Raw genomic sequence first — 26,622 nt, forward strand, 5'->3', positions numbered from 1 at the left:
AATCACAAACCTTGATTCAAGGTAGGTGGAAAGCAAAAAAACAAAATGTTTCCTATGTTCCTGCCCCCAACATCATGCCAGCCACGAATAAAGGACCTGGACTATTACAATTTTCAAATACTGTCTCTATGGCCTTGAGTGAAGCAAAGACCGATTTACATCTCCAAAACGTTGCTTGTAAAATTGACAAGTGATGAATTATGTCTGAAAGATAGAAACATTCTCACCACTCTATATTCAATTCATGAGCTTTCACTTTAAGAATGTTGAAAGCATCCTCATTTACATGAGAGAAAGTTTCTGAGATGAGCTCTCTCAAGAAAAACAAGATTGCATTCTTCGACAAAGGACAAACTGGGTTTCTCACTGAGCACCAAAGGTGTTCTGATGGTCATCTAATTATCTCTGTCCTTCAGAGATAGTACCTTAAGGATCTCGCAGGACAAAGGAACCTTTCTTCTTCCTCTGGACCTAATATGTCCATGAGGTATTTAGTCACAAATGAGTGAGGCCAATGATTGGTTAGATCCTCATTTTTGGCTAGAAAATTCAGAGTTAAGGAACATACCACATCTTGTGAGAAACCTATTTTCTTCCTCATAGCATCCAACTCGCACGTCTTGCTGTTGCGAGTGCTACCAAGAAGAGTGTTTTCTTCATGAGCTTTCTAAGGGAGGCATTTTGGAAAAGCTCGATCTGAGAGGTTAAGAGCTACTTCAGAACGATGTCCAATTTACCCACGGGCAATTTTCTGACAGGTAATATTCCCAATGGCAATTTCCTGTCATGGTACCCCATGTACTAAAACAATTCTGCTAATAGAGCTTAGGCTTATACAAATTATGGATGTGATACTATAAAATTAAGATGATGAGCAACGAAACACACCTAGATTTTGATCTATAAACACTTAAAAGCCAGCCTAAAAAAAATATATGCAGAACCCTATACCAGGGCTAACTTTGATGTTGGCCAATTTAAGAAAAACAAATCAATGGAAAGAGGAAGATATGCAAATGCACATGGTTTAAGAAAAAAATTATACAGTGGACCCCCCGTATTCGCGTTCTCCAGATTCGCGGACTCACACATTCGCGGATTTCTCTCGGGAATGTTTCCCTGCATTATTCGCGGAAAATTTGCGCATTCGCGGTATTTTTCTATGATAAATATCCACAAATTCCTGGTTTTTTTGATGAATTTCATCATAAAATGCACTTTTTGTGATAAAACTATTAAAAAAACCATGTAGGAAAATTTTTAGTGGGTTTTTCTTGAGTTTTAACTAACAAAATAGGCTGTTTTTAGCATTTTTATAGGGGTTCCAAACATTCGCGGGTTCTAACTATTCATGGGGGGGTCTGGTACGCATCCCCCGCGAATACGGGGGGACCACTGTATAAAAAATTCTCCCAACCTTCCAAAAGTAAAAGTTGAAAATTACTATTTACAACCCTTTGTGGGACCTCTTTCACAAGAAAATGATAAATTTTAGCAAGTTATACATACATGTTTTTTTAATAAATAATTTTATTTTATCTTGTAAAATTATAATTACAGCTTATACAATATCATTACAGATAAGAACTAAAATCAGTAACATATATTTGTTGTAAAATATTTACATAAATATACTGAGATTGAAGATGCAATAACTTTTTTGGATTATACAGGTTTTTTCTAATATTTCTTTGCAAAATTACAATCATAACTAACATACTATCATAAAAGATAAGAACTAAAACCAACAGCAACCCCTAGGTATATCTATAAGCAAATATAGAAAAAGACATCATGTGTGAGAGAGAGGGATTACATGCCTGTGAAGTCAAGTATAAAGTGAATCATGAGAAACCTAAAATCAGCGAGCTGAGCCAGTCTAAAAGTTGCCATTAGTAAATTTATGGGCTATTGAAGAAATGTTACCTTTTTCTAGCCGGATTCCTCCAAATCAATGGTGTGTAATATTGATAATCATCAGGAGGTAATCCAGCCACCACTCAAAACCCGTTATTGTTACTCATATGACAGTATCCATCCATTAAGGCATCCATTAAGGGTTAAGAAAAAAAAAAACTCACAGAAATGATAAAACTGTTGGTACATGGCATACTTAAAACATATAGTTTTTATGAATAGAACTTACCTGGCAGTTATATATATATAGCTATAGTCTCCATCGGTCCGGCAGATTTTTCAAAACTCGCGGCAACCGCCGAGTGGTAGGTGTCCGGTTAGGTGGTTAACAACCCTTACAGGGTGGTACTTGGAACCATTCCCATTTTCTATTCCTCAGATCATCTCTGCCGGTTGGACTGTCAACATCGTTGTTAGTCCGCCGTCGGGTTTTTCGCTCGCTTCCCTGTGTCGCTGTAATTCTACTAAATTGGTGACGTATTCTGTGGATTGGCAATCGCTTTTGGCTTTATTTTGGTTTATTCTTTGGATAATTCTTTGATTTGAGATGTCTCAGAAACAGTTTCGAGTGTGTGTGAATGAGGAGTGTAAGGTGAGATTGCCGAAGGCTTCGGTCGATCCTCACACTGTTTGTTTGGGGTGTAGGGGTTTTGAATGTGCCTTGGATAAAAGATGTAAAGAATACGAGGGTTTGGATGAGAAACAATGGTTGGATATGAAACGCTATGTGCGTAGATTGGAATTAGATAAAGTCAGGAGGGCTTCTAAATCTAAATCTAGGTCTGGAAGTGAAGCTAGTGTAGACCTTTCCATTCCCTTAACCCCTGTATTATTAGCAGGACCTGTAGCTACTTTGGAAGACCCTCAGTACGTCAAGATGGCGGCTGAGATGCAAATTCTTAAGGAGCAACTTGCAGCCTTAAAACAAAGTAAGAGTGAAGGTGAAATAAGTGATAGTGCTTGTGAAAGTGCAGTGGAGGTGGCGACTGATCGATCCTGTCATGCCCCTAGGTCTAGACCTCTACCAAGCTCCCAGGACCAGGGGAGAAGGTACGGCGATGACCGTAAGGGGGTGAGAGGAACTGATCCTCGGTCAGCCGTTGCCTCAAGCAGTCCTGTTGCTTTTTCCCAGGCTGCTTATGACCGCCACAGAAAAGGCGTGTCGGAAGTGGTAGCGTCTTCTCCGAGCCCCTCTCCTCGACGCAGATGGCAGTATGAGGAGTTGAGACCGCTCAAGAGAAGTTGGAAGCAGCGTCCTGATGTGACGCGTTTTTGTTCGCCCCATTCGAGTAGATGGAGTAGCCCGGAACCGTTTCCTTCTGATGATGGCTTGGACGCATCGCCTGCGAAAAGGACGATAACTAGAGAGGATGATTCTCCGCAGGACGCATGGAGACATGAGAGACCTCCTCTTCCTTCAGGTTACGGGGAATTCTCTAGAGAACCTTCCCCTTCCTCCAGCATACCTCGACGCCCGTCTCCTTCGGAACCGCAGGACCCAGCATCGGTAGCGAGATCGTTCATGGCGGTCATGCAAGAGCAGTTGACTTCGCTAGTAGAAGCTTTTAATCGCCCTCCTCTCCAGTCGGGCAGATGTAAGGATGACAGGCTGCCAGTGAAGAGATCAAGGGAGGAAGCGCCGTTTCAAGACGTTGAACAACTCCGTCCTCGTGATGTCGGAAGGTTACGATACTCTTTTCCTGCTAAACCTTCCCTCGATTCTCTACGCCACGTTAAATCTAGCTCTCGTCGCCTCTCTTCTCCTTCACCTAGACGCTGAGATACGGACTTGGTAGCTCGGCACGACGACACCTTCAGGTCTCCTCGCCAGGAGAAAAGCAGCCCTCGTTCCCGACAGTCTGTCGCTCAACAGCACGAATCCAAAGTGGGTCGGCAGGACGCATGCAGCGCTCGCGAACAAGACGCATACAGCGCTCGCGGACAGGACGCATCCGCTGTTGTACGTCAGGACGCATCCAGTACTCCTCTTCAGGACGCATCCAGCACTCGTCATCAGGACGCAACCAGCTCTCGGCGACATGACGCATCCAGCTCTCGACGCCAGGACGCAGCCAGCCCTCGGCGCCAGGACCCATGCATCTCGCGACGAAAGGACTCTCACAGTGCGCTAGCAAAGAACGTATCCAGCTCTCGAAGGAAGGACGTATCCAGCTCCCGATGTCGGGAAACATATAGCGCTCGAGACAAAGATGCAGCAAGAGATCGGCCTCAGGATGTACCAGCCGTTCGGCGCCAGGACACTTTGGACTCTCGACGTCAGGACGCTTCCAGTTCACGACGCAAGGACGCATCTGACGTTCAGGAATTTTCGCCTGACACAGGTGTTCATCAGCAAGAATTTGAGGACGGAGCACACGACAGCTCGGATCAACAAGGACCTTCCAACTTTGTTCCTTCTACCCATAAGGATAAGGAGATAGAAGGAAGTCTGGAATTAGAAGAAATTTCAGAGGATGAGGATAAAGCTTCTAATGCGGCTGCAGACTATAAAGTACTTTCTCGCTCCCTCCTTGAGCTGTTTGGAGAGGAACTTAAACCAGCGGCTCCCCGTTCTCCTCAGTCACAGTTCGTTAGAAGGAAGTCGCAAAAACAGTCAGCCTTCATCAAGATGAAGTTGTCTATTTCGGCAAAGAAGGCGATGGCAAGAATAGGAGACTGGTTGAAGGAACGAAGACAAGCAGTGAAAACCACGTTTTCCTTTCCTCCGGCTAAGCTGGCCTCTAAGGCGGGAATGTGGTACGAGACTGGAGAAGCTCTTGGCCTGGGAGTACCTGCCTCCTCCCAGGGGGACTTCTCCGGTATTGTAGATTCCTCAAGGAGACATGCCCTCAATTCAGCGAAAGTGATGTGGTCCATGACGGAGTTAGACCACTTCGTTAAAGGTATATTTCGATCATTTGAAGTATTCAGCTTCTTGGACTGGGCCCTGGGAGTGCTAGCCAGGAAAGCAGAACACATACAGGCCACAGAAATGGAGGAGTTAACTAGCATTATGGCCTGTATGGATAAGGCACTGAGGGATGGAGCGAACGAGATGGCTTCCCTGTTTACGGCGGGGATTTTGAAGAAAAGAGCGCTGTTATGCTCCTTCGCCACCAAAGGAGTTACGATCGCTGAGAAGGCGGAACTCCTTTATGCCCCTCTCTCGGAACATCTTTTTCCGCAATCTCTGGTTAGGGATATTACTCTTTCTCTAACTCAGAAGGCCACTCAGGATCTTCTAACTCGCTCCGTAAGAAAGGGTCTTCCGGGCAGTCAGGCTTCAGCAAAGAGAGAAGAAAAGAAGGTTTTGCAGCCCTTTCGAGGTAGGGCTCCGACCAGGAGACAGGCGGACGAACAAGCAGGAGATCGTTTAGATCCCGTGCTAGGAAATGAGTTACAAGTCCTCCAGTCAGCAGTAGGAGCAAGACTGTCAAGTTTTTGGCAGACTTGGAAAAGGAGGGGGGCGGACACCTGGTCCCTCTCAGTCGTCAGGGAGGGTTACAAGATCCCTTCCTTGAAAAAGCCACCTCTTTCGAGAACACCATGAGCCTTAGTGGCTCAATACTCGGACGCTACAAAACAAGAGGCTCTCCTAGATCTAGTAGACCAGATGCTAGGAAATGGAGCCATAGAACCTGTACTGGAACTAGAATCACCAGGCTTTTACAATCGCCTGTTTCTAGTACCCAAGAACTCGGGGGGATGGAGACCCGTTCTAGATGTCAGCGCACTGAACGTCTTTGTAGAGAAGACAAAATTTACTATGGAAACGACTCAGTCTGTGCTGGCAGCAGTTCGTCCAGGGGACTGGATGGTGTCCCTGGATTTGCAAGACGCCTATTTTCATATCCCCATCCACCCGACTTCAAGGAAATTCCTAAGATTCGTGGTTCAGAACAGGTGTTTCCAGTTCAGAGCCCTTTGTTTCGGCCTCAGTACAGCCCCTCAAGTCTTCACCAGGGTAATGTCGAACGTAGTGGCTTGGCTTCATCAAGAAGGGATAAGGGTATCCCTATACCTAGACAACTGGCTGATAAGGTCACAATCGAAGAACAAGTGTCTGGAGGACTTATGAAAGACGTTTCTGATGACCCAGGAACTGGGACTCATCATCAACAAGGAGAAGTCCCAGACAGAACCGAGTCAGACAATTCTCTATTTGGGGATAGTTCTGGACTCAGCTCGTTTTCGGGCTTTTCCCTCTCAAGAGAGGCAGAACAAGTGCCTCGAGAAAGTGCAGCAATTCCTAGGGAGAGAGAAGTGCTTGGCAAAGGAGTGGATGAGTTTGCTGGGCACCCTCTCCTCGCTCGAGCAGTTTGTCTCCCTGGGAAGGTTGCACCTCAGACCTCTGCAACACTTCCTTTCAAGAGTATGGGACAGGAGAAATCAGGACTCCTCCTTTTCTTTTCCCATTCCAGCAGACGTCAAAAGACAGTCGAGTTGGTGGCTGGATCCTGCAAAATTGAGGGAAGGAATATCCCTATACAAGAAGAACCCAGACCTAGTGTTGTTCTCAGACGCTTCGGAGTCAGGTTGGGGAGCAACACTGGGGAACAAGGAAGCATCGGGCTCTTGGGAAGTGCAGCAGAAAGGATGGCACATCAACAAGAAAGAATTGATGGCCATCCTATTAGGTTTAAAAGCCTTCAAAGAAGTGGTCTCGGGGAAGGTAGTAGAGGTCAACTCGACAACACCACAGCCTTGGCATACATAAGAAAGCAAGGAGGAACTCATTCTCTGTCCCTATACGAAGCAGCAAGGGAACTCCTTCTATGGACGAAGGAGAATGGAATAAATCTGTTAACGAGATTTGTACAGGGACAGAAGAATGTGAGGGCAGACATGCTCAGCAGAAAAGGGCAAGTTCTTCCAACAGAGTGGACCCTCGATCTTCAAGTTTGCCAGGAACTGTGGAAGTTATGGGGGAGGCCATCGATAGATCTCTTCGCCTCCAACAAGAACAAGAGAATCCCCAACTACTGCTCCCTGGTACCGGACAAGGAAGCAATAGCAGTGGACGCCTTCTTGATGGACTGGACAAGGATGGATACTTATGCGTTTCCCCCGTTCAAGATCATCAATCTGGTCATCAAGAAGTTCGCCCTTCTCGAAACAGGGAGAATGACCCTGATAGCACCTTTTTGGCCAGCAAGAGAATGGTTCACAGAGGTAGTGGAGATGCTAGTGGACTTTCAAGAAGCCTTTCCTTCCAAGTCCAAAGCTTCTCAAACAGCCCCTCTTCGAGAGGTATCATCAAAACCCTCGCTCTACAGCTGACTGCATTCAGACTATCGAGAAACTTGTCAGAGCGAAAGGCTTTTCTGAGCAAGCGGCTAGAGCTATCGCAAGAGCGAGGAGGATATCTTCGCAGAGAGTATACCAATCGAAGTGGGAAGTTTTTATATCTTGGTGTAAACGACACAAAGTGTCCTCAACCACTACCTCTGTGAGTCAGATTGCTGATTTTTCTTCTGTTCCTCAGACAAGAATCTAAGCTGGCCGTATCCATGATAAAAGGATACAAAAGTATGCTTTCAACAGTCTTCAAGCATAGAGGCATCAACCTATCACTAAATACAGATTTGAAGGATCTCTTGAAGTCGTTTGAAACGACTAAACACACAGTAAGACCCCCGGCTTGGAATTTGGATGTGGTTTTGAAGTTCTTATACGGTAGGAAGTTCGAACCCATCTCGCAATCGACCCTTAGAGATTTAACTAAGAAGACGTTATTTCTGATGGCGCTCGCCACAGCAAAAAGGGTCAGCGAGATTCAGGCGATGGAGAAGCACGTAGGCTTCAGTCAAGACAGAGCTGTATGTTCCTTAAGGCTCGACTTCCTCGCTAAGAATGAGAACCCATCCAAACCCTGGCCGAGGACGTTTGAGGTTCCTAACCTCACAAACACTTGGTGTGGGTACAAAGAGGAGGAGAGACTCCTCTGCCCAGTTAGAACTCTCAGGACATATTTGTCACAGACCAAGAATTTAAGAGGACCTTCCAGTGCTTCATGGTTTTCCGTTAAAGATCCTCAAAGGCCCCTCTCGAAGAATGCATTGTCATTCTTCTTGAGGGAAACAATTAGAGAAGCTCACCTCTTATGTGAGGAGGAGAACTTCGGTCTCTTAAAAGTGAAGGCCCATGAGATGAGGGCTATTTCAACATCTTTGGCATACCAGAAGAACATGTCAGTTAGACAAATAATGGACTCGACATTTTGGAGGAGCGACTCTATATTCGCTTCTCATTATCTCAGAGAGGTAAGAGTAGACTATGAGAAGTGTTACTCTTTGGGCCCATACGTAGCTACGTCTTCGTTATTGGGTGAAGGAGTTACTACCTCCCCTCAACCTTAACTTTAGTATGACATACCTTTATTGGGGTTTGTGTTTTTATGGTTGTCTGAGGAGTGGTCTGGTCGAGATGGCACCCTCAGTCTAGCTAGATAGATAAAATATCTAGTCTGCAAGGTTAGGTGGTTAGGTTGAGTAAGGTTGCAGTTAATTAAAAGGGGAATAGGTAGTGTAGAAGTCTAGTCACGTTGTTGGTCTCGCCCCGTTTGACAGACTCTAATGAGTGGTTTCAGCATAGCAGGTCTCATCCTGGCTGGCGCTCCTAAGGGAAAGCGACTCAAGAGGCAGAAACTTTTGAAGTCAGCTACCTTAGCAGGTAAGGAATCAAGGTTATAACCTACAACTTTTAGTTGTTTCCCCAACGATGTTGGCTGTCTTTCACCCACCTCCAAATGTGTGAATCAGCTATATATATATAACTGCCAGGTAAGTTCTATTCATAAAAATGAAGTATTTATGATAAAACAGAGTTTTATGAATACTTACCTGGCAGTTATATATATATTTTAAGGCCCACCCACCTCCCCTCAGGAGACAGGTCAGGCAAGAGATGATCTGAGGAATAGAAAATGGGAATGGTTCCAAGTACCACCCTGTAAGGGTTGTTAACCACCTAACCGGACACCTACCACTCGGCGGTTGCCGCGAGTTTTGAAAAATCTGCCGGACCGATAGAGACTATAGCTATATATATATAACTGCCAGGTAAGTACAGTAGAGCCTCGGTTCTCAACGATAATTTGTTCCAGAAGGAGCGTCGAAATTCGATTATTTCGAGAACTGAATCAAGTTTTTCCATAAGAAATAACTGAAAATGGATTAATCCGTTCTTGACCATCAGTCATTACCCTAACCTTGCCTTTTTATACAATACATTACATGTAAATTACAACTAAATAAAGTTAAAAGTTAAATAAATATCATGTTAAACGTATATTTATAATTTTAAATGTATAATATACAGTATAAAAGAAAACTGGCCTGCGTCCAACTGATTGTTGACCAAGCGCCATAGGCTAAGGCTACCTAGGTGATTAGTAAGTAGAACGTAGTGTAGTGGGTAGCCATAAAATGTGTTGCTAACATAATAAAAACATTGAAAAGCAAGTCTAATTATTACAGTAAATTAATAAACTATTAAAATTAAACCCAATTTATATTTATCAAAACTTAAGAAAATTTGCCTACAGTAAGTCCGCATTTAAGGATGTAAACAAACCATAGCGTAGAAACGTTTGCATTCGATATTAATTTATGGTAAATCTTATACGAAGTCGACTGCAATACTGTACACAAAATCGCTTGAAAATTATCTTTCAGTAAATGTTATGATACTAACGATTTTGTTTTATAAATGTCCTTATAAAAAAGGTGTGTCTTTTACGGCAAATTGTCCAATATCAGGGCTGGTTTCAAGCTTATTGGACTTTGACAATTATTATGGTACTGCATGGTACATATATACGTACGTACGTATAAGTAAAGAATCTTCTTAATTTCTATATTACTATACCCATTACGTACCAGCATTAATATAAACAATCTAACTTCTTTTTTACGAGGACGCTTAAGTAAACCAAGCATACAGATTGCGTTCGTTACCCAGGCACGCGGTTACTATGTAAACATTGACGTCTTTTTACACTAGACATAAAAGAATCGTCTTAATTTGTATAATTATTCTATACCATAGCGGCTTCTCTGATTTAAGCTAGGCTAACCTCCTCTTTACCAGCAAGCTTAACAAAAGCTTAAGATTTGCGTTCGCTACCGAACGGCACACGTTACGTATGTAACAGTGGTTTCACTACCAAATCTCACGTACGTAAACAATGACGTATTTTTACAGTAGACATATAAGGAATCTTCTTAATTTCCTATAATTAATGTATACCGTAGCGGCTTCTGGAGTTAAGCTAAGGCTAACCTCTTCTTTACCGGCAAGTTAAAAAGCTTAGATTGCGTTGCTACCGAACTGAACATGTTACGTATGTAACTGGTTTCACTACCAAATCTTACACGTAAACATTGACGTATTACAGTACGACATAAAAGATTCGTTCTTTAATTTCTTAATTACTAACGCACTTAATATGGATAGCGGCTTCTCTGATTTAAGCTATGGCTAACTCTTCTTTACCGGCAAGCTTAACAAAGCTTAAAGATTGCATTCGCTACCGAAAAACCGCACATGGTAACCTACGTACGTAACATTGTTCATTCACTCCAAACCTAACACTTCAATACGTATTGCATTTGCTACTGAAACGCGCGCCTCAAGTGTGAGCATGATTTTAGAATAGGTCTACGCTTGAAAAAAAAAAAACAAAAAAAAATCAAGCAAGGGTGCTTGATTAAATCTTTTTTTCGCTCATCACTTTCATGCAGAGGATGATTATAGATGAAACAAAATTAATGTTTATTTTGGAGTTGGAAATGATGGAACATTTTGAAGAAGAAAAAAACCGAGATGCCATGTATAAACACTTTCCATTATTTCAGAGATTAACAATAGCAAAAGGTTAGAACATAGATAGCCAGTAGTAATGTTGGGACCCATGATGAATCAAAAGGTAACTGCGTATAGAGTTTGATACCACCGAAAAAGCAAACGAAATGCGCGCAAGGTGTACGAGACACGACACTGTTTGAATGTTTTGTAAACAATAGCTGCCGTACTTTAAACAAGCTGAGTGGCGTCACCAGCGTTATCAACCGTTTTGCTAATTATGCTAGTCGTCCAAGCAAGAATTTATGCCAAATATGGTGCAATTTTGTGCCCAAAAGAATTATGCTATTAATCTATCATTATCTCATTTTCTCTAATACATTTGAGCTAAAACAACGATGTAATGGAAATTTAAAACATTTATATATTAGGTGAAATGATACAAAGTTACGAACAGACAATATTTATAACTAATAATTTGATGGTCTAACATGTTAACAAACTCGAAATAAAACACCATTTTTCTTTAATAGATCACATACGCAATCACTAGTATACTATTTGATATGCAATCACTAGTATACTATTGGACAAATGTGTGATCACAAATGTGAAGAAAAACATACACATTTAACTTATTACTGCATCATTATCATGCCACTGAGAACCATTTTTTCTTTAACAGGTCACACACACAATTAATCAATACTTGAAAATGTGTGAAAATTACTTCAAATATAACATTTTTGATATTTACTGAAAAATTAAAACTAAAAAAAAAAGGTAAACAAACAAACCAGTCTCTAATCCAAGAAGTAACATACGTACTTATTACTTGATCATTATCATTGCCAACTGAAGCACCATTTTTCTTAACAGATACACACACATGAAGTAAATACTTGAAAATTATGTGAAAATCACTTCAGACATAATTAAAAATTTGATATCTACTGAAAAAATAAAACTTAAAAAAGGAAAAAAAAACAAAAGTAATTCTTTACTCGTGAAGAAAAAACATTATTCACTTTTACTGATCGTTTGTCCATGCCACTGTGGTATTTATTTATATTCACAAAATTTAACATTCCTTAGTTGGGTTCAAACTTAGCAATCAACTCATTTGTTAGTGCTGCTTTTGAGGCAATTTCACAAGGAAGATACATATATTAACTATGGCTGTGTATGAAATTGAGGAATTTTCTGCATTTTATTTAAAATTTTAGTGAAAATACATTCTAAAATTGTACTAGAACCCTAAGTGTGAAAGAAATTATGCTAAGCTCCAATTCTTGGGTCAAATTATGCTAAAAAACATGAAATTATGCTACATTTGGTAGCACTGGATGACGCCAACTAGCGGCGGTTGGCGGAAACAGTTTTGTTTACAAACATCATATGGTCTGGGGTCAGAAACTGGTTTTTTGGTTGAAAACAGATACAAAGTTTATTGGAAATTTAGTGGCGAAATCCGATTATGTCGAGTTCTAATACGGTCGTGAACCGGGTCTCTACTGTATTCATAAAACTTTGTTTTATAATAAATACTTCATATTTACATAAACAGTCCGGTCGTGAATTATGCACGCTCGAATTGTGAGATTCCCCTTTTATGCGGTCACTAGTTCTCAAAAATAGATTTTCTGTATCTGGGAAGCCGTTCAAAGTCTACCAGTCACGCGCCGCAAAACGTATCAAATCTATTGTCTTTTCAAGTATTTTAGGTGTGGGGGGGTCTGCTGGTATCTGAAAGAAGGGGTGGGGGGGAATCCTTGGGAGGAAAAAAATACTATTATTCCTCCAAGGGGGAATGCGAAAGAAAGATTTCCTGCTCAGCCATTAGCTAAGAGGGAAGGCTCTGCCTCACGCATTTGTGAGTGTCATAGCGCAGTGTGTATGATTGATCGGTGTCATCAACATCATCATACGTATTATTCAGATCTGAGAATTGTATTCTGATCATCCACATCATGTTTGCATCTGCCTAGAAGTCGAAGAGGAAGACCTATTTTCTCGAAACTAAAAAGCTTGCCCTTAAGTTTAAGACGAAGGAAGGAGCAACTTCCATTTTGGCAGCAGTCAACAACTTGAAATCCATTATTGCTTAACATGAAGCAAGAATTTTTTTTCTAGGTAAACTTGTTTTGACTAACTTTTGGCATTTGATCATCTATTTTTTTTATTGTTGAAATAGATTTTGATGAAAATGACTTGTAAAAGTGATTAACAGAGAAGCAGATGTGTTTGAGAGAGAGAGAGAGAGAGAGAGAGAGAGAGAGAGAGAGAGAGAGAGAGAGAGAGAGAGAGAAGAGAGAGAAATCGTTCGATTCTAAAAACTTTTCATTGAAACTGTCATTACATGTTTGAATTTTGAATTTTTATCATTTCTTTTAAGAAATTGTAATTTCATATCAAATTTTGAATTTTCTTCAATTCTTTAGTTATCGTAGAATAAATTTATATGAAAAAGATTACATAGTGAACGTGCTGGACAAAGAAACTGAGACAGGCGCTCGTAACCAAGTTTGTTAGGCCTAACGGGAGTGAAAACATGCATGATCCGCCAGTTTCCGAAACCTCAAATCGTTCACAAAGCCTCCCTTCAGCAGATGAGATAGAGGAGTTTGAAGGTTTTTTGGCAGAGGATAGGTACAGGAAATTCCATTCAAAAGGTTTCTTAAAGGAAATTACTGTATCGTACAGTGCACTTGCACCCAATGGTGGCATTGTTTACTTGTGGGAGTTTTCACCATCCTGTGTGTAGTTTTAAACTTTTTCAATTTATTAAAACCTTCTTAATGTTTTATTTATCCATAAGAACAATTTCACATTAGAAAAAAAAATTACAGTATAGTAACACAGGAAAATATGATATTGTAATGATACAATTAAGTTTGTTCATACTTACCCTGGCAGATATCTATATAGCTGTATTTTAAAAACCGAATCCGACAGAAATTTAAACACTTACGACAACACGCAGTTGGGAGTCAGGTGGTTAGTACCCATTCCCGCCGCTGGGAGGCGGGTGTCAGGAATCATTCCCATTTTCTATTCATAATTTTTTATTTCCACTGTCTCCTGAGGGGAGGTGGTGGTACTTGATTATATATATCTGCCAGGTAAGTATGAACAACCTTAATTGTATCATTACAATATCATTTTGTTCATGAAACTTACCTGTCAGATATATATATAGCTGAATCCCACCTTTGGTGGTGGGAGTAGAACAGAATAGAAGATTTTAGGAAACATATATATGCAGATAATTGATATCTTGATTCCTTACCTGTTAGCATAGCTGACTTCGTGGTACTTGCCGCGTTAAGTCTGCTTGTGCTACTAGAGTTGCCAGCGAGGTAGAGACCTATATAGCTGGTGCACTCCAGATGATCCTGTCAACAGGGGCGAGACCACGACGTGACTAGACCATTGACCATACAAATGAGGGCAACGAAGTAAAAAACCAAACACCTTGCGTAGCCTACCAAAAGTATCCCACATAGACTAAGCTAATGGAAGGGAGATCCGCCGCAGGCGGTCAAACCCCACAACCATAACACAAGTTAAAAACTCCCCTAAACCATTAAAAGATAGGATGAGCGCTACCTCCTGCCCCCAAAAACAAAAAAACAGTGTCTGCAGCGACGTATGGTCCTAGCGAGTAACAATTTTTCGTATGTTGCTTTCACCTCCCGCAGGTATTGTGTGAAGCGAACACCGAATTGCTTCGCCAATAAGTGGCGCCCAAAAATGTCTTTGATTGCCATATTTTTTTTTGTGAAAAGCCACCGAAGTAGCAATAGCCCTCAACTCGTGGGCTTTCACTTTCAAGAAGCTCCATGTCATTTCACTACACTTTTCATGGGCTTCCTTAACCGTACTTCTTAAGAAGAACACCAATGCATTCTTCGACATCGGAAGATCTGGTTTTTTTCACAGAGCACCAACAAGTTCTCCGAAGAACCTCTGCATGCTCTGGTTCTCTGCAAATAAAACTTGAGAGCCCTGACAGGACACAGGACTCTCTCAGCTTCAGGTCCCACTAGCTCCGACAACCCCTTGATCTCGAACGTTCTCGGCAAGGGTTGGAAGGGTTTCTCGTTCTTTGCTAAGAACGTAGGACTTAAGGAACAAACTGCACTATGGATCCTTGACCCAATATGCTTGCTTATGACTTGAATTTCGCTAACCCTCTTCGCCGTCGCCAGAGCGGTTAGGAAAAATGGTCTTCTTAGTAGATTCCTAAGCGAGCTAAACAAATGGAGTGGTTCAAATTGACTCGACATGAGAAACTTCAGTACCACGTCTAAGTTCCACGATGTACTTTAGGTTGGAGAACTTTCACAGTCCTCAATGATCTAATGAGATCATGAATGTCTCTATCATTCGCTAAGTCCGAGCCTCTATGTCTGAAGACCACAGAAAGCAACGCTTCTGTAGCCTTTAATCGTGGGAACGGCTAGTTTCGCTTCTTTCCTAAGGTGAAGAAGGAAATCTGCTATCTGGCTCACAGAGGTTGAGGGTGGAGGAAATGCCCTTCCTTCTGCACCAACTTCTCAAAGACAGCCCACTTTGATTGGTAAACTGCGATTGAGGAGGGCCTCCTTGCGGTGGCAATCGCCGTTGCCACAGTTCTTGAAAAACCCCTCGCTCTGGCCAACTTCTTGATAGTCTGAACGCAGTCAGACTCAGAGCGGGGAGGTTTTATGGTACCTCTCGAAGTGGGGCTGTCTTGAGTAGATCTTTCCTTAGGGCAGAGTCCCTCGGAAAGTCACTAGGAAGGACATCACCTCCGTGAACCAGTCGGCCGCTGGCCAGAAGGGGGCGATGAGGGTCATTCCTCGCTCCTTCTGATGCAGCGAACTTCCTCATTACTTCCCCGAGGATTTTGAATGGGGGAAAAGCGTAAATGTCTAGTCCCGACAACCAATTCCACAGTAGGGCGTCTACTGCCACTGCTCCCGGGTCCAGAACTGGGGAGCAATACAGCGGAAGTCTCTTCGTTCGGGAAGTTTGCGAAAACGTCCACATGAGGACGTCCCCCACAGCTTCCATAGCGCCTGGCATACTTCCTGATGAAGGGTCCATTCCGTCGGCAGAAGTACTGTCCTTGCCGACTGAGAAGGTCCCTCTTTCGCACGTTTTCCACGCTGACACAAACTTGTCAGAAATTCGTGACGTTTGCGACGTTCGCCCAAAGAAAATCAGGATATTCCTCGCGATGACGAACAGAGAATGAGAGTGAGTTCCCCCCATGTTTCCTGAGGTATGCCCAAGCTGTGGTTGTTTCCGAGTTTATCTGAACCACTTTGCTGGAGACTTCCTCCTCGAAGAACCTTAGAGCGAGGTAAACCGCTGAGAGTTCTTTTAGGTTGATGTGGCCAGGACACCTGTTCCCCTCTCCAGGTGCCTGACACTTCTCTCCCTCCCAGTGTTGCTCCCCAACCCGTGGATGGAACGCGTCGGAGAACAAACACTAGGTCGGGGTTCCGAAGCTTGAGCGAAAGTCCTTCCGCAAGCTTCTTTGATCCAACACCATTGAGGTGCTTTTTCACTTCTTCCGTCAAAAACAAGACCTCTTTCTAGATCCTGTTTGTTGCGTGACCAATTGCTTGAGAGGAAGAACTGAAGTGGTCGGAGGTGCAACCTTCCCAGAGAAACAAACTTCTCAGTGAGGAAATGGTCCCCAGCAGACTCATCCATTCCTCACCGAGCATGTCCTTCCCCTAGAAAGGCCGACACTTTGTCCAGGCATTTGAAGTGTCGCCCCTGGGACGGAAAAGCCCGAAAAGCCACTGAGTCCATCTGAATCCCCAGATAGACTAAGGATTGAGGAAGGAGTCAGATGCGACTTCTCGAGATTCACCCAGAAGTCCCAGGGACTTCGCTAACGACAGAGTCGTGTGAAGGTCCTTCAGACACCTGTCTTGCGATGAGGCTCGAATAAGCCAGTCGTCTAGGTAGAGAGAGATCCTTATTTCCGCAAGATGAGGCAACCTCGCAACGTTCTTCATAAGAACGGTGAACACCATCGGCGCCGTGCTGAGACCCGAAGCAGAGTGCCCTGAATTGGAAAATCTTCCCTTTTCAGGACAAAAACCGCAGGTAATTTTCCTTGATCGGGGATGGATGGGACGTGAAAGTATGGCGTCCTGAAGGTCTAACGAGACCATCCAATCCCCCGGTCTTAAAGCTGCAAGCACGGATTGAGGTGTCTCCATCTTGAACTTCTGCTTGGTAACGAAGCGATTTAGACTGGCTGACATCCAGAACGGGGCGCCGCCACCCCCCTGACTGCTTCGGCACTAAGGAACAGACGGTTGTAAAACCCCGGAGAACTCCGGTCGAAGACCTGTTCCACTGCCTGCTTCTCGATCATTTGATCTAGTAGATCGTGAAGCACTTTTTCTGCTTTTCTCCCTGATACGACGGAGACAAATCCTTTGGTGTCGAGAACAGCGGGGGTAACATCAGGAAAGGAATTCTGTACCCCTTCTTGACGATGTCCAGAGACCAAGCGTCGGCACCTCTCTCTTCCCAAGCTTTCGCGAAATGTAGAAGCCTGGCTCCTACCGGTGTCTGAAGGACTTCCCTCTCACTTCTTGCTCTTGGAAGGAGCGGGAGTCTTGCCTCTGAAAAGAGCCTCTTCCTCGAGGGGCTGGCTTCGAGGAAGAAGCGGATCGAAAGGGCTTCGACTTCTTCAAAGCAGAGGACCCAGAAGACGAAGAAGTAGCAGGGGCTTTCCTAGAAGACTGTGCCAGAAGGTCTTGAGTTGCTTTCTCCTGGAGACTAGCAGCTATGTCTTTACCATAGACTGGGGGAAGAGATGTTCTGAGAAAGGAGCGAAAAGAAGATCCGCTTTTTGCGCTGGTGAGACCGAACTTTGCAGTAAAATTGCAAAAAAGTGCTCTTTTCTTAAGCAGTCCCGTGCTGAAATGAGCAGCCAATTAATTCCTCAGAACATCCCTGACGGCCTTGTCCATGCAAGACAATACACTGGACAGCTCCCCCACGACTGATGGAATCAGAACTCCTGGACCTGGCATCCAATACTCCCCAGGCACCAGTCAAGAAAATTAAAGACCTCTAGTGTCCTGAAGAGGCCTTTAAGGTGAAAGTCTAACTCGCTATGTGTCCACGAGACCTTCGAGGAAGACAAAAAAGATCTTCTGGTGGCATCTACAATGCTACCAAAGTCCTCCTTGAGCTGAGGCTGGAAGCTTGACTCCGACGTTTTCTCCCATCCCGTCTCATACACATACCAGCTTTGCCACCGAGTCTTGAAAGGTGGTAAAGCGAAAGAGGTCTTGCCCGAAAGCTTTCCTCTTTTCCATCCAATCATGGACCTTTCTCAAAAGCTTGCTTCGTAGAAAGCGACTTCTTCATTCTCACAAAGCCCGAGATCTTAGCAGCTTTGGAAGACGAAACTGAGAGGGAGGAAGTACGTGGAGCTTCAGGTTGGAAAGTGTCATGCAAAGACTGACTGACAGTAAACGAGTCAAAACCTTGTAGTCCGTCGAAACTGGAGCCAACTGCTGTTCTTCGTACCACTTTCGACGAAAGCGTCACTAACTTCCTCTTCAGACATGGAGAAGAAGTCGGAGGAAGTAAAGAAGAGTCCCGAGCTTTCTCAAAAGAGAAAGAACGGCGAACAGGAAAAGTTCCCTTCCCAGCTCGCTTGTGCTTGCGGAAGTGGAAAACTGACGTCCGTAGGCGCGCGCGTTTGGCGTCCGAAGCCAATCTACTGGCGCCGACAGAAGCGCGCTCAAACGCCGCAGGTGTACACCTGGCGTCCACTTGTGCGCGCTGAGCGTCCACTGGTGCGCGCCGAGCGTCCACTGATGCGCGCCGAGCGTCCACTGGTGCACGCCGAGCGTCCACTAAAACTCTCTGAGCGTCCACTGGCGCTCGCGAAACTTGCACCGAGTCACGTTCGGCGTCCACTTAAAGCGCGTTTGACTTTCACAGAAGCGCGCTCGCATCTAAAGAAACTCGCTTCTTATCCACAAGTTTCGTAGCAGCGGAAAAAAATAAACAACCGCTTCACGAGAGCGAGAACTAATTTCTCGCCTCCTCTAGAAAGTTTGCTGGGGAGCAGAACGAACTCTAGAGGGAGACTCAAACGGAGAGAGAGACGAGCGAGGAGAGGGAGAGGGAGAACGCCTCGACCCTCTTCACAGGTAAGATTGTCATCCTTCTTTACGGCGACGTGGAACAGTCTCTCTCGAAGGAAAAACATCTCGAAGTTGCTGCTGAAGAGACTGGAGAATCTTGCTTGGTAGGTGAAGCCTCCTTTTCTGGGAGGGGCTGACCTGTGAGCAGGAGAGTGGCGAGGGGACGCCTTCTTGCTACTCCCAGGAACCGCCGCTTCACGCACCTAGCGACTGCGGCGCTCGAAAGAAACATCTAGGGAAGATTCCGCCTCCGAATATCCTTACGCTTCTTCTGCGGAGGAAAAAGCAGCAAACGCACTATCAGGCGACGAGCAAAGTTCCGGAGAACAACTTGGACGTGAAGCCGTCCCGAACGCGAGCCGTCCTTTTCAGCGGACGTGATGCGGTATGAGAGCTCCACCCCTTGCGCGGGGAGGAAGCTTCAGAAGAAGAAAAGCACTCCTTTGAGAAGACGTGCACGCGCACGCTCCTTGGCAGTCTGGGTATGTTCGTCAGAAGCTGCCGAAGGCACGCCAGATCGGTGGGGGTGGGTTCCTCGTAAACCCTCCTTCGACTTTCGACATGCTCTCTCCCCGTAATCTGGGAGTCAAGCAGAGGTCTAGGTCTAGAGGCGGAATGAGGCCGATCTGACGCACCCTCCACTACACAAGGGGCACTTTCACTGCACTTCTCACTTTTGCTCTCCCGAGCTAACACTTTTGATTCTAAGTTACGAATCGATTCAAGAATTAGCGATAATGTATTACCTTCTACCGACAGTCTCAGGGGCCGGAGGCAACACTACAGGGGTAGGAGCATAATCTACAGAAGGAGGGTTAGCAGGAGAATAATTTAAATCTTGCCTACCTGAAACACTCCTGGAGGAAGACCTCCTTAACCTATCTCGCTCAAGTTTCTTAAGATAGGTTTCATACGCCTTCCATTCCGACTCTGTTAGTCTTTCACACTCCTTACAACGACTTTCAAACGTACATTCATTCCCCCTGCAAACTTTACAAACAGAATGTGGGTCTACTGAAGCTTTCAGTAGCCTACCTCTACATTCAGACATGGAACAAAATCTAGCGCTAGAGAACTAGACCCTGACATCTTGATCAAAGAAAAAATCAATACCAAATTCAAATCAAACCAAAGTCAACGTGTGCCAAGCCACCGATCCAATTCAGATACCAAAGAAAAACCAAAAGGGATACTCAACGTAGCTAGTAAGTTTCCAAAATCTGGACGGAGGTGCTGCAAACAGGTGTTTCCAGCACCGGCGACAGAAAAATTATGAATAGAAAATGGGAATGATTCCTGATACCCGCCTCCCAGCGGCGGGAATGGGTACTAACCACCTGGACTCCCACTTGCGTGTGTCGTAAGTGTTTAAATTTCTGTCGGATTCGGAAAAAATACAGCTATATATGATCTGACAGGTAAGTTTCATGAACAAAATTGAAAAATATGGGTAAGTTGCCGTTTGCCTGGGCCCTAACGGAATTATTCCCATAAGGTATGTTTCGAAATCTGCAAATTTCCAATTCTGAGAGCCCATGGATCGACCAAATTCTCACATAATTGGAGACCATACAGTATGTATACAGTATAACATGTCAGAAAGCCTTCACAATTACATACCTGTCCTGTATCTGTTAAAAACATGGAGTGATCTGGTCCTGTTGACACTTTGATGACATTACTTTGAAGCAATCCCTTTACAGAACGAGGGGTGACAATTGGGGAAGTGATTTCCAACCCCAGCCTGCCTCCATGACCAATTCCACAGGCATACACCCGACCACTGGTAGCCAAAAAAAGTGTATGGAACTTGTTTAAAGCAACATCAGTAATAATTTGCCCTTCACGGTGGAAAAATTCAAGCCATCCTGGTGATGTTCGAGTACCCTGATGAGCCTGTACAAAACATGAATAGAAAAATAAATAAACCAGGTTGTTATTAATACTACTACTATTATCATTATCAATACCATTATTATTGTAAATTAATTCAATGAGACATTTGGAGTCATATTCTTTGACTCACCAGGCTCACCCAAAAAATTAGTTCTTGGAGATAAGGTGAAAATTGGGGCAATATCAATTTTAAGTACTGAAGCTGAACAGCTACAAAAGACCAAAATGAAAGGCAGAAAGCAATGCCTCAATTAAAAATAAAACCTTTTTCAATACAAACACAACCTTTACAGTAAAGTAATCATTTGCAAATCAGTGCAACCTTCCAGACACTGCTACATAAAAGAATCCTATAGTCTATTTCATTCCATGTCCACTCACAAATGTAGGTTTTAGGTAGAAGTGGCAATAGGCATAACTAGCTCTTGAATGGCTAAAACCCATGTTTCTGTTATCATTGTCTTACTGTTATATAGATCATAAACATGATCTACATAGTATAAGATCAAGCTTATTATTGATAGTACATATAACAATACAAGCACACAAATAAAAATTTTTTATCAAATAGTCTATGAGGATAAAACAAACAAACAATGGGCTTTCAATTATTATTTTATCTCATTATTGGTAAATTACAAGACAACTGGCTATGTGAGTGTGAACAAAAGGTATTTCAATTATTTCTTGCATGTAAATAAGCAATAAATAAGACTTATACAGGCGGCCCTCGGTTGCGCCAATTATTGCTGGTGCTCCTGCCACTTCAGAGGCTGTACCAGTGATTTCTGGTGCTCCTGCCTCTTCAGAGGCTGCACCAGTGATTTCTGGTCCTCCTGCCTCTTTGGAGGCTGTGCCAGTGATTTCTGGTTCGCTTGCCTTTTCGGAGGCCGTGCCAGTGATTTCTGGTGCTCCTGCCACTTCAGAGGCAGTGCGAGTTGATTCTGGCACTCCTGCCTCTTTGGAGGCAGTGCCGGTGGTTTCTGGCACTCTTGCTTCTATGGAAGCAGAACCAGTGATTTCTGGTAGTCCTGCCCTTGTGGAGGCTGTGCCAGGTGTAACTGGCACTCCTGCCTCCCTGGAGGCTGTACCAGCTGTAAATGGTGCTTCTTATGCTTTGGAGGATGCACTATTGTCTGGTGTTCCTGAGACTGATAACCCTCTAAAAAAGGAAGGCAGCCTTAAACAATCGGTCTCCTTCTAGAAAAACGGAGCAAGGTAGTAAGCTGAAAGCTCTTAGAAGAGGCTCTAATTTAACAGCCTCTAAAGGAAAGTAGAATTCGTGAATTTTCTCCAGTGGGGAACGTCAGGGATTAAGAGCTAAATGGAAAGAATTAAAACTGCTCATATCAGAAGTGTCTCCTGTTTGTATAGCTCTGCAGGACACCACGATTGGTAATTATATGTGCCCCGGCCCACGAGAGTATACATCCTATCACTCCATCTATAATTTAAAAATTGGCAGCCATGGTGGTGTCGCTTTGTATGTTTGAAATGGCACCCCACAAAGTGCTATTAGTATCCAATCAGCATTGCAAGTGATAGGTGTGCAGATCCATTTGCAAAGAAAATATACAGTATGCTCTCTCTATATACCACCTAACAAAATCTTCCCTATCAATGAATTTAAATCTCTTATTCAACAGTTACCACGTCCTTTTGTTATTTTGGGAGATATGAATAGCAGAAACCCTCTTTGGGGTGACATAGTCAACAATCAAAGAGGAAGGTGCTTAGGTTCCATCATAGAAGATGAAAATGTGGGGATCCTCAACTCTGGGGAGTCTACACATTTTTATGTTCAAACAATTAAAGTCAATAAGTCAGTCATTGCTACATATAGATAAATCAATTGCTGATAACGTGCTTGTTTGAACATAAAAATGTGTAGACTCCCCAGAGTTGAGGATCCCCACATTTTCATCTTCTATGATGGAACCTAAGCACCTTCCTCTTTGATTGTTGACTATGTCACCCCAAAGAGGGTTTCTGCTATTCATATCTCCCAAAATAACAAAAGGACGTGGTAACTGTTGAATAAGAGATTTAAATTCATTGATAGGGAAGATTTTGTTAGGTGGTATATAGAGAGAGCATACTGTATATTTTCTTTGCAAATGGATCTGCACACCTATCACTTGCAATGCTGATTGGATACTAATAGCACTTTGTGGGGTGCCATTTCAAACATACAAAGCGACACCACCATGGCTGCCAATTTTTAAATTATAGGTGGAGTGATAGGATGTATAATCTCGTGGGCCGGGGCACATATAATTACCAATCATGGTGTCCTGCAGAGCTATACAAACTGGAGACACTTCTGATATGAGCAGTTTTAATTCTTTCCATTTAGCTCTTAATCCCTGACAGTTCCACTGGAGAAAATTCACGAATTCTACTTTCCTTTAGAGGCTGTTAAATTAGAGCCTCTTCTAAGAGCTTTCAGCTTACTACCTTGCTCCGTTTTTCTGGAAGGAGACCGATTGTTTAAGGCTGCCTTCCTTTTTTAGAGGGTTATCAGTCTCAGGAACACCAGACAAAGCTGGAGCCACCTGAGGAGGGGTGTGAGGATCAGACATTAGTGCATCCTCCAAAGCATAAGAAGCACCATTTACAGCTGGTACAGCCTCCAGGGAGGCAGGAGTGCCAGTTACACCTGGCACAGCCTCCACAAGGGCAGGACTACCAGAAATCACTGGTTCTGCTTCCATAGAAGCAAGAGTGCCAGAAACCACCAGCACTGCCTCCAAAGAGGCAGGAGTGCCAGAATCAACTCGCACTGCCTCTGAAGAGGCAGGAGCACCAGAAATCACTGGCACGGCCTCCGAAAAGGCAAGCGAACCAGAAATCACTGGCACAGCCTCCGAAGAGGCAGGAGAACCAGAAATCACTGGTGCAGCCTCTGAAGAGGCAGGAGCACCAGAAATCACTGGTACAGCCTCTGAAGTGGCAGGAGCACCAGCAATAATTGGCGCCACCTCCAAAGAGGCAAAAGTACAGGTCGTCACTGGTTTTCTATTTACACTATCCTTGGTAACATTTACATCTCTTCTTCGGTTGGCAGCAACACTGGAAAACGATATTCCTGGTCAAACGTATTGATTCAATACTCTCTCTTTTGCCCCTCTAAATGTGATACGTTCAGTTACCCTTAAAGTTTGAGTTTCTTTTTCCATGATGTATACACCACAATTAAGTGAAGAAGATGGATGACTGTCTCCAAAATGATACATCTGACTTGTTTATTACATATGCCATGCTCTGGTTCACTGCATTTGACACAAGTGGCAGGTTTGCCTTGCAGTTTCTGTCAACAAGACCCTAACATATCTCCGAATTCTTGACAATGGAAACATCTCCTAGGTCTTGGGATATATTGTTCAACCTTGAAACGTAGCCAGGCTAGGCAATAGTAGGCAATCGAGTAGAGTTGAATGTAATCATTAAATTGGGAAGTGGGACAAAGACTCCATTTACCTTCTTCATTCATTCAATTCTTATTACATCATGATCTTTTAATTCTTCTATAAGTTTTTCTTCAGAGTACGTCATCAGTTGAGGTGCATACATCATTCCCTTAGAGTACAGTGGTACCTCGACATACAAAAGTCTCAACTTACGAAAAATTCAAGTTACGAAAGCAAATACGAAGATTTTTTTGGCTCTATACGAAAATAGTTCAAGTTACGAAAGGTAGTTGCTGTAATGTCCCGAGATTCGCCCGGACCACCGATATCAATCTTAAAACTTGCGCGCCGCGAACTGAGTAGACTCGCCACCATCCTCCCGCTCTCCCATTGGTTCCTGATGCTAGTCACCGCCATAAGATCCTGCTCTCCTATTGGTCAGCATCTACCACATGTGCTCTATGTATTCTATTGGTAAAAGGATGCTGTAAATTGAAAAACTTATTCATTTACATTTAATAAAAAAAAAAACATTAGGTAAAGATAGAATAAAGAATAGTTGAAGAGAGATAATGAAAATTTGATTACTGTACTGTGTGATAGGTAAAAGTGATTACTTGGCGATCGTTCGGTACTCATAAGTGCTGAACATAAACAAAAGGTTGGAAGCTTTTTTTTCCGTTTGTTTGTTTATTATAGTTAATGGTTACTTAATAATTATTTGAAATGAGTACATGCAATACATTTAATTAAAAAAATTGTGAATTAGATTTAATAAAAAAAATTGTGAATTAGATATCATAAAATGATATTGTTAGTATACAATAAAGTTTTGTACATACTTACCTGGCAGATATATACATAGCTTACGACTCTGACGTCACGACAGAAAATTCAAAACTCACGGCACACGCTACAGGTAGGTCAGGTGATCTACCTTACCCGCCGCTGGGTGGCAGGTGTAAGAACCAATCCCCCTTTCCAGCCAGATTTTCTCTTCCACCTGTCTCCTGAGGGGAGGCTGGGAGGGCCATCAATCGTATATATCTGCCAGGTAAGTATGTACAAAACTTTATTGCATACTAACAATATCATTTTTGTACATGAACTTCCCTGCCAGATATATACATAGCTGATTGACACCCTTGGTGGAGGGAAAGAGACATATAAGTCCAGAGAAAGGGGAAATAACATATGTTAAAGTAATAAAATACCCTTGGTTCTTACCTGATTTAGGCAGAAGACTTCAAGAACCTGATTTAGGGAGAAGACTTCATAGTTACTGTCTACTAGTCTGCGTTGCCGGAAGAGTTACAGCGAGGGCGTGACCTACAGCTGAAAAACTCTTTGGGTCTACCAATGGGAACTGACTCCGCTTACTTGGTAGAATCCAGTTAGGGTCTAGTCAATGGGGATCAACCCACTTAAATGACAGAGCCTGTCCACTACCATTGCAAGGAGCTTCAAGCACAAAACGATCACCTAACCAAAACACAAATGTTAGAACTACAAAAGAAGGCGATGCCTCCTGCATCCTCCTTCCCACAACCAAAAAAAACACAATACAAATACAATAAGGGAAAATATTTAAAAAGGGTATGCTTCAGCTCCCTGCCCCAGCACTGAATCTGCCGATACGTACGGGCCTAACCCAAAGCACTTCTCATACGTAATTCTTACGTCTTTCAGGTAGTGGTTGGCAAAGACTGACTCACACCTCCAATAAGTCACCTTCATGAGGTTTTGTAAGGACATGTTCTTCTTGAAAGCCAAAGACGTAGAGATGGCCCTTACCTCATGCGCCTTGACTTTAAGAAGTCTAAACTGATCTTGGTTACAAGATGCGTGAGCTTCTTTGATAAGGTTCCTTATAAAGAATGACAGGGCATTCTTTGATAAGGGCCTACTAGGATCTCTTACGGAACACCATAGGATGTCTGAGTTAGCCCCAAGTTTTTTCTTCTTCTGGAGATAAAACTTTAAGCTCCTTACAGGGCAAAGGGTCCTCTCCTCTTCTACTCCAACTAGAGAGGATAAGCTTTTAATTTCGAAGCTCCTGGGCCAAGGTGAAGAGGGGTTTTCATTCTTTGCCAAGAAAGACGGGAGAAACGAACACACAGCTGAGTCTCCTTGGAACCCAACATCTCCTTCCAGAGCTTGCAGTTCGCTTACTCTCTTAGCCGAAGCTAAAGTGCAGAGAAACAAGGTCTTCATTGTAAGATCTCTGAAGGAAGCTGAATGGAGAGGTTCGAATCTAGAGGATCTCAAAAACGATAGCACTACATCCAGGTTCCAGCTTGGGGTTAAACAAGTTCCTTTTAGATGTCTCAAACGACTTGATTAAGTCATGCAGATCCTTATCTTCAGAGATGTTTAATCCCCTGTGTCTGAACACAGAAGATAGCATACTCTTGTAG

General features: G+C 43.3%; 1 protein-coding gene across 1 annotated transcript in view; it reads right to left on the bottom strand.

Moving 5' to 3' along the window:
• LOC135211490 (inhibitor of Bruton tyrosine kinase-like) overlaps positions 1-26,622 on the bottom strand; it is a 154,887-nt gene that overhangs the window by 118,742 nt on the left and 9,523 nt on the right. Inside the window, exon 3 of the mRNA XM_064244797.1 lies at positions 20,520-20,795. Coding sequence (XP_064100867.1) covers positions 20,520-20,795 — 276 coding nt within the window. The remainder of the gene's footprint in view (positions 1-20,519; positions 20,796-26,622) is intronic.

The sequence above is a fragment of the Macrobrachium nipponense genome, chromosome 4, assembly GCF_015104395.2.
Source record: "Macrobrachium nipponense isolate FS-2020 chromosome 4, ASM1510439v2, whole genome shotgun sequence".
In the NCBI taxonomy this organism is placed as follows: Eukaryota; Metazoa; Arthropoda; class Malacostraca; order Decapoda; family Palaemonidae; genus Macrobrachium; species Macrobrachium nipponense.